The following is a 16215-nucleotide window of genomic DNA, read 5'->3' as shown; positions in this document are numbered from 1 at the left end:
TAATTAGCAGCGCTGTCTACACAGTGACAGGAGGTGACAAGAGCAATTGGTACCTCTCCTTTCGCAGTACTGCCGGAGCACATTCAGGGACTACATTCCTACCAGACCCTGCAGCTCTAACCTGCACATTTCTAAGCTTCTTCCCTATTCCCAGCAACTCCTGTTGTTGTTCCATCTCTTTTAGCAGACAGAAGAAAGATCTCACCTTCCAGTTACGACATGACCCGCACACACATTATTTGCACCGTATTTAAACTGGGTTTTAGTCCAAATCCAGGAGCCATCAGAAGGTAAGACCAGCTTAACAGTTCTGCGAGAGCTTAGGTCTAAAGTCCTGGGTCTAGCACACAAGGTCATCCTCTTTCTCCCAAGAGATCAACCCATCTTGAAGAAGTTTAAGTCATGAGACACCATCCTGACTTCAGGTACGAGACTGACCTTACCTTCAGTGAAATACTCTCGGCTTTATCTGAAAAGTGACAGATTCCAACCCAAACGGTAGCTTGCCAAAACCTCCCGCAACCCCATCCCCGTACCTGGAGGCAGAGCATCACACCTCCTTCATCGCTCTCAGTGGTAAAGGACAGCATTTGCACACAGGTACTTTTTTTTCTTTTTTTTTATTGCTGTTAATTCAAGGAAAAAGGTTGCATAAAATCCAATCTCTTCTAGAAATATAAGTGACCTTTCCAGTACATTTCAAATATCAAAGTATATGGTAAACATACAAATAAAGAGAAGGTAACATACCTCCTATTTACAGTACAGTATTTTAAATCATAAAATAAGTTCCATAAAGTACAACTGGCAGGTAATTCACAATACGAGTCCATTGGTGGTTTAACACCCTCACTTCAACTCAAACGCAGTTCATTCATTTCAAGTGGTCCAAAAATACCCAGATCAAATAAAAATTTTAATCAAAATAATTTTCATTTACTACTTAAACTTTTTTTTTTTTTTTTAAATTAAAGCTTTCATCTACCTCCCTCCCCATTCCCCCCCTCCAAGAAAAAAGTTTCAAAATGTACACTGGTGCTATAAATATAAATGCTACCTATGAAGAAATGTAGTAATCAAGCTTTTTTTCTTCAAGTTTTTTTGTTTGTTTAGCAATTTATTAGACGGCTGAACCAAAGACTGATTTTCTTCCATCCCTCTACTGGACACCAGCTCTGATTTTAAGAAAAAAAACGTTTCTGCCATGAACTGTGAGGAATGCCAAACCCTATGGATATACAGTGGTAGTTGTTCATCGGTGGTGAATGCAGCAGTCAAAAAATACACTCGTCTTCCAGATAACCTCAGTGCACTTTAGGAAATCAAATATTACCTGGAAGCAATTTAGTACATATATTGGCTTTTAAAAATAAAATAAAAAATACAGCAGCATTAAACTTACTTACTCATGATACTGACATGATTAATACCATCTGAACACTCATTTCAGTCTTTCACATTATACCGTAATTACGCATAGTGGTAAATTGTTATAAAATAGTGACTTTGCTATTTGGTAGACAGGTTCTAATACTAATACCTGACTATTTTGTAGAAAACCATAGCTTTTGTTCAGTTTGAAATAAAACATTTACATTCTAAGTACAATGCAACACTGTAATAGTTTAGGAAAAAATATTCAATCAAGTAATGTTCATTCTGTGTTGACACGATGTAGAATAGCTTTAAAAAAGGAAAAAATGCTGTCAACTTCCATTACAAATGCAAACACACTGAGTACAACATTCATACCATTTTTTTCACCTTTGTTGCTGAACGTACAGGCTAAAAAGCTACAATGGAGGAAAAATCTGTCAATTGAAGCTTGTTCGTTTTTCTCAATCTGTTCCAGTCCACACAGTTTCAGCCCCTTCCTGCTCCCCGGGTTTCCGCTCACCGCAGGAGCTGTGTCTATGTATTACCATCACATACAGCACACACACAGGATCCTGTGTTCCTTTGGACTCTCCTAATAGGACGTTTGAACATCTCCCCTCAATTCATGAGCATTAATTTCGAGTGCGGGCAGGGTCTGTATGAACTGCTAAACACTCATGCAAGTCCAACGAATCCACGTGGACAAACAGGGAAAGAAAACAAAACAGCAGCATAAGGAGAACAGGGAGGGAGGGAAGAAGATTGAGGTGGGGAACATGACCAAGTTTCTTCTTTCACCATATGGCTGCTCCACCAGTGATGTCAGAGGACTTTTTTTTTTTTTAAATGCAGTAAACATTGCACATGTCTCAAGTCTTCAGTGCAAAAGCATGGTTCGAATGCTCTTTTTGATTGTTTGGCTGTGTGTCTGAACTACATGCATTACGCAAGCCTTTTGCAGAACCGGGAGGAGACCAGGGACTCAGCTTTCTTCTTTTGTACGGAACAGAGGTGCAAAAGCCATGAAAAATTCCAAAAGAATATAAAACCGGGAATGTCCCAAACACAAGACCAACCCTCCCCCTCCCACACACACCTTCCCCCAGTTTCCCAAGCTTCAGTTTGAGTAGGCAATGTTTACTTGTTTCAGTCTGCAGAATCCAAGGTATCATTGGAAGGGGGAGGGGGAGGTGCGTATCTCAGTCTGTAAGTGCCTAAAACGGGAAAGAGAACTACTAAGTCACTGCTCACAATTAAAATGGATTACAAAACCACCACAAGGTATCAAAATGGACATGCTCTTCAAAAGGCACTATCATCCTCCAGTCCTTTTACAGTAGGTCCTAAGGTTTTACGCTATTTTCTTTCACCTGCTTGCTAAAACTGTAAGTTTAAGAGAGATATAGACCACGGATGTAGGACTTTACCTTTACTGGAAAAACGCAAAGAAAAGAAGACCCCCATCTAGGTTCACCTTTCCTGTTCCAGTCCGACCAAACCAGTGAAGTCAGAACAGGCACAGGCCAAGAATCAAAAATAGTTTATGCTCTGTGCAAACACCGCGTTTTCCCGGTTCTTCTGGCTGGAGAGAGAAATGGCATACAAGACTGAAGGCAGTCCCTGGATTTTTAGTTCCAACTGGTTTCTGCCTTTTCTCTGCACCTTGTCTGAAAAGTTAAAGCACGTTTCATTTATGGATTGCATGATGGGGCACCACAGGACGGCTGACTGCACAAAGGCAAGCTTTACAACAGTTAAATTATCAAACGGCCAGTCTGCTGTTTCTTTTTATATCTCACAAGTTTTGAGAATCCACGTTCGTATCACAGACTGTAATCGGTATCCTTCACTTTCTGCCAATGAACTCTCTCCAAATAAACACTGAACAGGAATGGAAAAATTGAAACAACGTGCAAGTCTCGATATAATGCCAAAACCAAACCAGTGAACAAGAATGACAGTTTAGGACTGATCTAGTTTGACTTCCCAGCTCTGAATCTCACCCATTTGCAATTTCACGCTGTGAACCCCGTCCGTTCCCTTGCACTGTTCCTCAACATTTTCAGGCAGAGATAAGATACTTTGCGGTTTTAGAGCAGGTCACTAGTGCACAACCATTTACACAAAACATACACACGCACGCACACCTTTCTGCAAGACCAGAAACAGCACATTCAGAAAGGTAAAGAGGAACTGCTAAACTCAAAAGCAAGTCCGCTGGGAGTTATCATGATTACCTTGTTGACTGGCCTCCATGGATGACTGCTTACAGTCCTGCGCATAGTGTCCACTTACACCACAATTGTAACATGAAACGTTCCCGTTCTTCTTGGGTCCCGACCCATTTGTGTTGGCAACTACGTTAGGTGCTGGATATACAGGATAGAACCTCCCAAATCCTGCCATCTGCTGCATACCATAGTTGGCTTGGCTCCCCATCACTGGGTCATGCATAAGCCCGTTTGCATATGGAGACTGAGGCAGGTAGAAAGGAAGTTGTGTTCCATTGCTTTGATGTGCTTGATTGAGGTAGCTGCCATTGCAAAGTGATGGCAGAGTGAAGAAAGATGGAACTCTGTAGACTTGTCCATGAAGTGGGTTATGATAAAAATAGCTATTAATCTGAAGGCTTCCATTGGTCCCACAGCTACACCTACGTCCGCAAGAACCACAAGGACCAGATCCCAGCTGCTGCGGAGGTAACATTGTCCCGTTAGTGTTATTGTTTCCAACAGCGTTTATGTAGGATGTGCTGTCGCTCTGTGCAGTGCTGTGTGTTAAAGCAGGGCTGGGGCTAGGGGCAGGGCCGGGCGTATGGGTAGGTATTGCAGGAGGAACGGTGGACTGGACCTGACCAACTCCTAAACCAGCTGACTGAGGTGGTGAGGAGGTCGCTACAGTGTTTAGCACATTTGTATTCTGGTTGGGCAACACACTGGTAGCATGAGGACTGCCTGGCAAAGCGTATGAAGCTGGTGGAGGTGGCGGTGCTGCTGTGGAGAGACCAGCTGCTGGAAGAACTACCTTTAGATTGGTAGGCTGAGGGATTGCTCCTGGGTTTCCCTCAATGTGAGGCACCATTTGATTCAGTCCTACCACCTGGGATGCAGGTTTCGTGATGGGATCTGTAGTAGGAACTGGGGATCCTGGGAAACTAGCTGGATTGTGGACTGGGATAAAGGCAGTATTTGGTGATCCAATACTTAAGTTTCCTGTTGGCTGCTGCGGTCCATTAACTGTGCAACTTTCCGATGATCCCTGTGGAGAGGGCATTTTCAATCTATGTATTGCCAAATGCAAAGCAGGGCTACCAGGCTGGACAGAATGTGGAAGGAAAGTGGATGGGACTGGCAAAGGGGAAGCCATCAGCTCGAGGCGTTTCTCAGCCTCACCAGCGGTCACCGGGCCCATGCCACCAGGAGGTGAATTTGTGGACTCTCTCACGGGCGAGACTGCCACAGGCGTGGTAACAAGCATTCCCATTGTTTTACCATCTGCAGAGATGGGTGGCGCGACAACTGCTTCAGGCTTTTGGGCAGCGCTGTGCATCACACAGTGTAAGGCAGGCATGAAGGAAATATGTTGAAACTTTGCGTTCAAAGGATCTTCTGCAAGGCTTCCATTTTCAGTACTCGCTGAAGAGATCTGAGCAGATGATTTGTTCACATTTGATGAACTGACAGCACTGTAGCCTGTAAACCTGGCTGTATTTTGATTCCCAGAGTCCTCAGAATTGCTGTCTGTATCTGTGGAGACAAAAGCATTTGTCAGTCAGAAGGACGAAACTGGAACAATGTAAAGCCATGCCCTGGACTCATTTACCTATATAGAACTTCTTAAGTTTGACAACACAAATTACAGTAACTCAAAGTATAACAGCTTTGAGATTATTTTCAATCATCCAAATCAAGCTAGGTCATGTCCACCACTTGCCTATATCAAACTGCCCAGCGAGCCACTGTGGCTTTGACTTGTGTACACCTGAAAATGGGAAGAGCAGGACACAGACCCAGTTAGGAACTTACGTGGACATTAACACAGCTTACGCAAATTTGGAAGGGGTGGCAAATTAAACTGCCAATACAAAAGAAGGACCTCTCAGACATATCACATGTAGTTTGATATAAAACCAGTCCCTTTCATGCAAAAGATTTTCCCATTACTGTACTGTACTGCTGAGATTTCCCAAAAGAGCTATGCCACGGCGGTCAGAAAATTACTACCTGTATGTAGTAATCTAAAACTCAGCATTATCTCAATAGTCCCACCAGAAGCCTTCAAACCATCCAGTCACAAAACCCGCACAGCAAAATGTGTTCTGTGGCTAGTTCGGAAATAAAAGCAGGTAATAAAACTGAGAAGCTAATTAAAATTCATACAAGAAAGACATAGTCTAGGAATAAAGGCATTCATGCACACTCTCCATAAAATACAACCTCTGTCTTTTTCTTCTTCACTATCAAAGCTTTCCCTCCCATCATGTCGTGGACTAGAAGGAGAACTGTAACTTTCAGATGATGTTTCTCCACATGTATCATGACCAGATCCAGCGTCCAAATTCAGATCTAAAAATAAAAATTGGCATTTTTTTTTTAATCTCAGTATATGGAAGTGAGGTTACTTTGGTCTGCTCACATCTCTCGCTAGTTAAGACTTTTGCTTGTTCCTACTTAAGCACCTCTGTCCCCCGTATCCCCAGCATTCCCACACCCAGCATTCAGTCCCTAAATATATGATGACTGAATCCTTGGTGTTAAAGAAGGCAACACTGAAAATTGATATTTATGTAGAGTATCATCCTTAACAAATTTTGTGATGCTTATACTGAATTGTACAACAACAATAATTTCCTCTGAATGGCAGCAATCAAACATCTCCACTCAAAGAGATGCAATACTCCTTGGTCATACCAGCACAGGCAGAAAAAGCTAATCCAGCAGGCAATGTCACAATCATACACCTTTTTACAATTAACTCCTCCAGAACAGGCTTTAAGCAAACTGTATCAACAAAACCTCTTAAAAGAGGTGAACTAAAAAAGTGTAAAACTGTTTTGTGAATGGGATCATAGGAAACTCATTTGCTGGAAAACAGCTTTCAGGGTGGGCTGAACACCTGTCAGCGAAGGCAAGTAGCTAGCTAGTGTGTCCTTGCTTTCAAGTTCAGCCCCAGAGGCAAAGGAGCAGGACAGATGCACCCTCATTCAGAATGTATGTCAGACACCAGCTTCTACGAAACCTCAACCCCCAAAACCTCGGTTGGCAAAATTCCAGGTCCAAAATGAGAACACTACTATTTATTTTATTAATTCTAATAAATTGGTTTATGTATAAATTATTTATTAAGTTATTATTGCTATTGCAAGTTTCACAGTTTAGAATAAATAATAAAAAAACTGTCTTAAGGTTTCGATTCTTGAAATGGATTAAATCTGTAATTTGTCAAATCACATTAGCAGGTGCTCTGAGTATCCAGAGCAGCAGCGTCAACCTCGCATCACTGAAAGTAGGAGTCTAAAGCGCTACTCACAAAGTCTCAAACCCACAAGTGTAACTGGCTGATGCCTCAAAAGCCAAAAATAGGGATGAAAAAAATGGAAGAAAACATAATGCAGTTAAGAGCTGCTGACTCAAAACAGAGCATTTCAAACCAAGCCCGGCTATACATTCCTCAGACCGTGTCTCCAACATGGGATCTTAGAAGACATTTTGATGTTTGTAAACAAACACACAGGCAGCAAGCTCATCTCTGAGCAGGACTGAATTGCTTCCAACCTCTCACAGTTTCTTCTTGAAGTGGCCAACAGTACCAGGCAGGAGATTTCACATCTATAGACCAGACAGAACTCCCATGGCAAAGCGTTCCCTATTTAACTTCCCACTATGTCACACAAAATCGCACCACCTCTTAAAGTCATCATCAGTTCATAAAAGCTCACTGCATTTTGCCCAACAGCAAGAACAGCCGTCAGTCAGAACTGAGCCCAGCAAAGCTGTCCTTAGAGTATGCCCTTAGAGCTTGTATGGACCTTCGCTACGGCTTTCTAAAATTGTCCTGGGTTTGCTGAGTTTGGGAACTATGAATTCTTAAAAGTTTTACTCAAATATTGTTTGTAGAATGTTACAAAAACTGCCCATAAACCACCTGATGATATTTCAGAATGGGATCCACCTGGAACTCTCAAAGGTGAGCATGAAAGCTTATCCAAGATTGTATCCCAGGTGGAAGCAAGAACAAGGCTTTGTAAGAGTCCTTTCAACACTTATGCCAGTTAAGTGGTGTAGAAAAAGGCAAATTCTTTGTCAACTTTCTGTCATGAGAACAAAGTGTAAGAGACCCAAGGCCACAAGTAATACTGACAGCTTAGAAAACATCAAGATGGCAAAGCAGCAACATGGACCTTCAGAATCTGTAATAAATAAGCTTGGAGACTCAATTTACTAAAGGAAGACAGATATACTTTTGTCTTGTAACTGATTGGTGTACATAAGTCTTGCCCTAGAAGCTAGATTTTGCTGGATTACCCAAACTCGAAAACCCTGTTAGGGCAGCACACACCATTCTGCTTTTAGGTTTACACACTAGAGTTCATCAATGGTTCACACCAGAGGGTTTTGTACGGGTTCCTCATGGGCCATGCCACAGCTGCTGAAGAAACCAGTGAGCTGCAGAGAGCACGTTAATGACAAGATGTTGGACCTTCACACCCTCGGACTGCTACATTTCATATAGAACTAGCCCAACAGTAACCGTTTCTGCAACTACTACTCCAGATAAAGAAACTTATGGAGACCTTTCCAGTAGTTTTCCAGTTAAGCATGAAAAGAGACATACCCTGAGCAACTGCAATACAGAAGACTGAACCTAGCACGTTCGACAGCAGATCGAAGCACAGACTAGACAGCAAACACGGTGACGTTCACCAAAACAGATTTCATGCTTGAGTTTCCCTTTATAGCAGAACAATGAGTACATCGGCAACGCTGGACGTTCTGTTTCTCAGAAACAGCTTAGGAAGAAACACCTTACCTTTTCCTGTTGCTGTACGGATGTGCTGTGATGCTGCAACTCTAACTCCGTTAGTCCTGTTATTCAACCGGCAGTCACTTTTCTTTGCTTTCTCCCTGCGTAAATAATTTTCATGGGCACAACATGAACGAACATCTAATGCCACTGTAAAAAAAGGCAGTGACTCCAGGCCAGAAATGTATATTTAATAGATATAACAAATGTAGGTAATAAACAAATAGGTAAAGGCTATCAGTGCAACGTAACAGGAACTAAACTGCACGTACTGAAGTAGTGTTACTAAACACTATGAATAAAGACCTAAAAAAAGAACCCCACACAAACAGAGATGGTGCAGCTACTAAAGTCATCTTTGAAAGCTGATGTGTGTAATGCAGCTGTACACCAGACTAGCACAAAAGCAGAGTGACAAGACGACAGAAAGTCCACTTGGAAGCAGGCAGAGTACTAGCTCAGGGTGGAAATGTTTTCACTTCCTCACAGGGCAGGATTCTGCAGCCCACACAACGTTCTGAAGCACTCTGATGTGCAAATTATCTTCAATAAAACATTTCAGCAAGTTACCACCCACTGTGTAACGCTAAGTTTGATTTCCAGTGTTTTCTGGACAGCTTTACACCTTTTAAGTTTCACATAAGTATAAAGGGAGAAAAGGCAATTCAATATTGGTTAAGAACCTACTTGCGCTCCTTCATCTTTTTTGTTAAATGACGACTTTTATTTTGAGAAATTGATGCATACAATTACATTCTATTTTTCAAGTTACTTCTTTTCAGAAGATAAAATTTTAATGGATTTTTATGCAGACTGGCTTCACACTACGCCTGCTCCTGTTCCACAATAGCAAAACAAAGCACCTAATTGATTGTAGACTGTTTATCAGAGTGAATACATTACACTTTGTTTCTCAACTACTGGTTAAATTGGAAACCTACTTTTCCAGCTGTGGCTTTCCCTTCTTCTTGCTTACTGCGGACAGAGTTCGTTTTTCCACTGTATGCTAGACAGAAAATACAAAGACACCAGTCAAACAACAGAATCTGTGTCACGAAAACCCCCTTCTAGACCGACAGGTCCCTGAGTCCAAGACTAGTGCACTCACAGGTGCTATAACCATACAAGCAACTACTTGTACAGAGCATCCAGGCCTTTAGAATAATGCATCTTGTCTTGCGTTTATGCCATTATCAGCAAAACACTCAGCAAATTACTACTGCAAATATTCCAAAGGTATCGATCAAATAATTGTTTGCTTGCTGCCTTTCCTCTTGAGGATAAAAAAAAAAAAAAAAGGTGTTTCACCACACACCCACTAAAAAGGCTAATCATAAGGCTTAAGGGGCTACAGAATTTATTGATTTAAGTGGAATTATTTGATGGTTGGGGCTGTGGGAAGTTCATGTGGCAAATTATTTTTTCACAGTGACAAAACAGGTACCCAGCCTTAAACTGGAGGTTGCTGATAAACTAAACTCTAGAACGCAACGTAAAAAGCACATAAGAAAACACACAGAGTCTGCATAATACTTCAAGTATACTGTTACGAGCTGCCAGTAGTACCTCATATTTGAGCAAAATTTATGAAAACTCAGAAATACTCTCTGTCCAAATACACCTGGACTTCCTCTAAACAGGAAGTACCTTCTCCTCTGCCTTAGTATATTGGTTTTTTTCTTGCCTCAAGCTTGCAATAGTTCAAACTTTGAGGCAGTCTGCCATTTCATCTTGAGAAGCAAACCTCAATTCATCACACTGCTTTGTGAAATAAGACGACTGCTTTTGTTTGGCTTGCTATTCCCTACGTAATAATCAGTAGCCAAATTCTGCATGTAGAATAGTACTAAGCAATTCTAACATTCAAGGGGTTTCAGATGTAAGCAGAGAGCAACCTTCCTTCCCCCAGTTTCAGCAGATGATTTTATTTATAATTATTCTTCTCAACTACAGTCACACCTAAACTGACCATTGAAGAAACACAAATCTCACAAAGTGTATATGCATCTATTAACTCTTTTTTAACAAAGATTAATATTTCAGTTAGCTAATAAGGTAAGATAGAAAGAGTTGTCCCTACTGTAGCATTAATATGGTTTAGTTAATGCAGATTCTAGTCTATTTTTTGCAACACAGAAATTCCTCAGGCATTCTGAAATTCTCTGGTAACAGTATGTTACAGTAACAGGAAAGTGTTTGATTAGCAATGAACATCAGAATTTTCTGATTACTTATATCCTACTGAGAAATTTAATCTACATATTCGTAAACAAAAATGCAACTTTATGAGACAGTGGTAAGTAATTACGAGTGGTTTTCTAACCAAGATAGCAGCAACTTGAACTTCAACACTTTTTTGTACGCTTTTAGCAGGGCTCTTCATCTTTTAAAGCCAAATCTAATCATTTGTGGTGGACATTCTTCTCAAGTGTCTCAGAATATTGCTTCAGAGAAAAACAGCAACACACCTGGTCAAGTAGGTTTGTACAGTGCTCCGGGTGCTGCTGGACAATACAGCTTTTTCTTCTCCAGTCCATGACCCCATTTTGCTCAGAGTGCTGTATGTTAAGGCTATCCAGTGAAGAACATTTTGCACTGCTAGTGCTGCTGAAAGAAAAAAAAAAGTTACGCCAATGTGAACAAACTTGCAGGCTTTTCTTACCAACATACCCATTCCTGCATCACGTTGGAAACTGGAATATTCTGCTTTCAGAAAACTCTAGAAGTTTTCAAGAGAGTTAAAAGATGTAAAATATAGCAGTTCTTGTGCTCTGAAGTTATACTAACAATCTGAACATAATTGGAGTTCCTTTTTCATTTGTCTACCATAATTTCATGCAAAATTCACAACAAAAGAATTGGTAGAAAACAGTACTCAAGAGTTTCCAAGGATATTTCTGCACACAAAGTCTTTCAATTTGCTTTTTTCATACCAGACATGGGGAAATTTTCAAGATAGAAATTGTGTTCTGAATTCATCTTTCTCCATTATCGTTAATGACAAAGCTGGATTTACTTTGTAATCCCTATTTCAGAATTCATGAGGCATTTAAGAAACACAGCGTGTGGCTACTTACAGGTCCTACTGCAGCTGTGTTTGTTTGAATTTCAAAACAGTTGTCTTGCTTTATATTTTTATCTTCAGGATTGCTAGTTTTGAATAGTGCTGGGAAACCAGGATTGCTAGTTTTGAGCAGTGCTGGGAAAAGGGAGTTGCATTTGGCATTTACTTTTATGTCATCGTCCACTGAAGCTTCTCTTAACAGCAGCTGGTCAGAACAACATTTAACTGAGTCCGAGCGTACTGGTCAGCACAGACTGCTGGAAAATGTCAGGGTTCTGGCAGTCAGTAGGGAACACGGACCTATAAACTCGTCATCTGTCATACAAAACCATGCCCTACTACTGTCTGGATGCCAAAAAAAAAAAGAAAAGAAAAAGTGGAGCTAAGACTTTTAAATTCTTATCAAAGTATTTATGCTGATAATTGAAAGTGCCTTTTAATTCAGGGCTGTTGACAAGCTGCTTCATGAAGGTTACTGCAATATGAAATGTTACTTAGCTCCCACGATGGCAGAAATCTAGCTCACTTCAAAGCCTAGGACATGCTGAAGTTCCAGTAGCTACTTACCAAATACCTCTGGAAATAAGTGCTCAAACAACTTAAAAAAGGCACGACACCATTGTTTAAGAAAATGGTGAGAACCCAGGACGGTCCCAAAATACAGACATGAGCCCCTGACTGCAGAGATACAAGCAAGGTCACTCTAGAAACTTCTGGCGAATGGAGTTAAGTGAATCTGCTGCCAAATTTGTGGTCATTTCACGTAAGCTGTGTTACTACTAATTTTTTTATTTCGCATGTCCTATCTCATTCCTACCAGTACATTTTTGGACCTTTTCAAGAGGAAGGCTGCCATACTGAATAAAACCAAAAGGCAACAGACGTAATGCACCAATTTTCCTGAAATGAAAAAATGCCACTTGAGATGAACTGCTCGACTCCACAGACAGTTTTATACATATTTTAAAAAGTTTCATTCAGTACCATTTCTTTAGAATCCCGCAAATAGCAGGCACAGAATAAGACATAATGGGAACAGGAAAGGACTAACAGACCTCTAGCAGTCAAGCAGTAAACACATTTTCTCCTCTTAAATAAACAAAAAATAATAGCTAGCAAAAGCAGATTCTGTCATGGAAGTTTGTGGCAAGGTCTGTCCCTGTCTTTCCTTCCTGAAAGACAGATCCTAAAGTACAGTCAGCTTTAGTGTACTTCATTATATAACAAATAAGAAAAAGACAATTTTTGTATTAGTAACTATATGCTATTAAGTTTGGATCCCCCTCTTACGAGTTCGTAGTAGGCCATATGCATCCACTGATAGAATCAAAGACTTTGTCAAGATGACATTCTCTTCTTGAAGAAGTGTAAGTTGAGAGTAAGTAGGAGGGTTAAAAACCAAAATAGAAACAAGCCACTAAGTCGTCTAATTGGTAATTTCACAAGAATCTTCTCTATTAAAGATCCGTGAACCTTAACCACCACTGTTTTATGCCATGTTTATATTCTGATTGTTGTAATTCCAGGTAATTTTTCCCCCCACAAGATAAATACATTTTACAGATAAAACAACACAGAACAAAACTGTAAATGTTTGTATGTATGTAATGACAATAAACTTTGCATCCATTTTTTCTCTTAATAAAGTATTGTACAACCAGATGCATTGTATTTGAAGCTTCTGCTCAAAATACATTAATGGGTGAATTCACATTACACACTTCATATATGTGGAAGCATAATCAACTATTTTCATATGGTTGAGAAGTGCTTCCACTTACAGTGAACATAAAACACAAGGTGTATGCGCATTTTCTACTAAGCAAGGGAAAGAACAGACTACCTTCTCCTGCAAGGTCATCTTTGAAGCTACTGAAGAGAAGCTAAATCAACAGCACTGGAGATTTTCAGTACATGCATGGGGGTGTGTGCACATAGGAAAAATACATCAATACTCTAATTTACTCAGCTTACAAACACAAAACATCAAGTAGTGAGGATTCGCAAAACTGGTGAAAGAGAATCCCAAATGACCTATACCTACAGATTTAGAAATAGGATCTTTTGAAATATTTTTCTAATGAAGATTAAGTTAAAAACGGCCCTTCAAACAACAAAAAAATAAACCAAGAACACCCAACTCCAAACAAACAAAAGCCTCACAAACAAGCTTTAATCTAGAAGGAAACACATACTCTCAGAGCACTAACATATGAAGTTCGGAAATGCACCATGGTCACATTATATCCTAGTACCTACTTGGCAACAGGACTTTTTCCATTATGTTTCTTGTGAACTGTGGTGTGTTGCATTACATCTGGAAAAAAACAAACAAAGTGTAATTTCAACAGCAATTCCTACTTCCTCTTGCAGATCAATCCAACAAATTCATCTTTCCATCACTACCAGACACTTAGCAGAAGACATGTCCATTAGATATGCCAGGCTTACTATACAGTGCTGAAATTAACAGGTGTGGCACAGAGGACAGATCCTTTTGTACAGACAGTACAATCAAGACTATACACACCTTCCATTTCACAGAAGAATGAATCAGAAAGATAGGAACTATACAACCATTTCTGTTTGCTCACCTCTATATTTAATCGTAAGGACTAAATGTGTGACTGAATATCACCCAGTGTGAAAGGACGGAGAGAGAAGAGAAGATTCTGTCAGAAACGTACAGAATTTTGTATTTTTTCTGAACTGCTAAAATTCATCTCAAAATTACGTCACACATTCTGAATAGTGAATAAAGGTACAATTACACAGAAGTATTGCAATTCTGAACCTCAAAATTCACTGTGCAAATAAAGCTTTACAAATTACATTTGACATCTCAAAAGAGAGATTGCCTCAAATAAGAAACAACTTTAGAGACAGGGTCTACCCTTTTCTTTAAGGCAATCGTTAAATTTTAGCAAAAGTAACTTTTCTTAATTCCTCTTAATTCCAGCCGTTGATGATCTTAGCCTTTTTAGTAGCTATCATTTTGTCTGAACTCATCTCAACATTACACAAGTCCAAATTACGATTCGAAGCGGGGGTTGGGGCGAAATCATGATGTTTAAACTTCTGACAGCACTTCACTAAAATGACACAAAAAGGGGTTCTGAAATGCATTTGTAGTTTCAGCAGGTGAACAACTCTTTTTCTTAGAACAGTATATAAAACACCATTTGAACAATTTCCAAATATATTGTAAAATAACTTGCGCATTCTGAATTCTGAAGAATATGGTAATGATTTTTTTAAATAGGAAAATTTGTCTGAACTGCATATGTGGATTACTGATTGCACAGGAGATCCACCACAAGCTTCTTATTAATGTTACTAATGTCTAACAGAGTGAGAGTGGTGTCATTCTGTGAAAGCTGGGATGAGCGTTCAGTGCTCCATGTTCACCTCTTCATCCCACTTCTCAACCCTTCCACGTACCAGAAGCTTAATCTTTTCCACTGCTGAAAAGAATGCAAAGCTAGCTTGCCATTCCTTTCAGAATGAACTTACTGACCAGCCCTAGGCTGCTGCTTCCATACGTGAACTGTTTCTGAGTTGTTTGGAAAACGCCACATTTCAGATTGTAACCAATACTCTCAAACACTCCCTATTAACGATCCAGAGTACAAAGGCAGCATAGGTTAAGAGTGAGAATACAAAAACTTGGACAGTCATCTGTGTAAAACTAAATGCTAGACGCATTTGGAACATTTAATGCAAAACAGTCTGCAACTCTTGAAATGCTGCGCTCAACTTCAAACCCTGGTAACTGAAGAACAGGTGAAACCATGAAAAACTACAATCTTGTCTCAAGAAAATTGTAAAGCACGGTTGCGCAACACAGCTGTGAACTTCTACCTCTGAGCTGTCTATGAACACTCCCATTTCAGAGCAACCTCCTAAGGAAACTGCTGAAAGTATAAAAAATTCTTCATTCACGTAGCAGATTTCATTCAAATCTCTCAGCTCTGCACCAATGAAGAAATCAGTCAGCTGCATGATTTCCAGAACTGAGCGTTGTAATATTTCTCAGAGAAGAATGACCTTTGAGTACACAACTACCTTCCTCCTGACTTGAAGCTTCTGAACTGTCCTCCTTGAAGTGTTCTGGTGCCTTAACCGTCTTCAAAGAGGGTTGTAAGTTACCTGCAGAGAATAAAGTTCACGTAGTAACTTTATAGATCTTGAACAACTAGACAGTTCCTGAATGCTTGCACTAAACTGCAATCCAGGGAAATGGAAGGCTGAATTACTGATTTTCATGTGGCAATAATACCAACATTGTCTCCTTTAAAGCAGGCCGTTTCCAAGAGTAAGGGCTCAATGAAGATACTTGAACAAAAGAGTGTGCAAAACAATTTCAAAGCTATGGTGCTATTTCAAAAGCTTGGGATTGTGATTATAGTATTAGAAATATTCCCATTATCCTGCACTTCAGATTTTTTTACAATCCTTTTGTGTTACAGCAGGAAATGAGAGGAGACCAATCTCAGTTACTAGAATTCTTTGGCAACAAGTTATAGCCCTTCACTGTCAAATCATCCACCTGCCAGAAGAGACCTAACTTGCACTAAAGTCTTCCAGTGCCCTTAACACAGACTCCATGCACAATTTTTGCCTTTTTATGCCAGACGGGATGGAAAAAGTAGCAGTAATAGTATTAACACTTTTGTTGCAAAAATACCTTTGCCATGCTCTGAAAAAGGACTGAGTTTGGCAATGAATCTAACACTACGAGTCTGCTCTTT

The 16215-nt window shown here is 40.1% G+C and overlaps 1 protein-coding gene across 1 annotated transcript in view; it reads right to left on the bottom strand.

The window, feature by feature from the left end:
• Positions 1-1111: 1111 nt before the first annotated feature.
• ZCCHC2 (zinc finger, CCHC domain containing 2) overlaps positions 1112-16215 on the bottom strand; it is a 29279-nt gene continuing 14175 nt past the window's right edge. The window contains exons 6-14 of the mRNA XM_010143681.1: positions 15530-15613; positions 13724-13781; positions 10869-11004; positions 9342-9406; positions 8407-8501; positions 5814-5942; positions 3615-5123; positions 2519-2591; positions 1112-1333 (exon numbers count right to left, since the gene is read on the bottom strand). Of these exons, the coding sequence (XP_010141983.1) occupies positions 2524-2591; positions 3615-5123; positions 5814-5942; positions 8407-8501; positions 9342-9406; positions 10869-11004; positions 13724-13781; positions 15530-15613 (2144 nt within the window). The 3' untranslated portion in view covers positions 1112-1333; positions 2519-2523. The remainder of the gene's footprint in view (positions 1334-2518; positions 2592-3614; positions 5124-5813; positions 5943-8406; positions 8502-9341; positions 9407-10868; positions 11005-13723; positions 13782-15529; positions 15614-16215) is intronic.

Source organism: Buceros rhinoceros, unplaced genomic scaffold (assembly GCF_000710305.1).
Source record: "Buceros rhinoceros silvestris isolate BGI_N320 unplaced genomic scaffold, ASM71030v1 scaffold13039, whole genome shotgun sequence".
Lineage (NCBI taxonomy): Eukaryota > Metazoa > Chordata > Aves > Bucerotiformes > Bucerotidae > Buceros > Buceros rhinoceros.
Note: the sequence above shows the minus strand (reverse complement) of the source record. Positions and strands in the feature narration are given on the sequence as shown.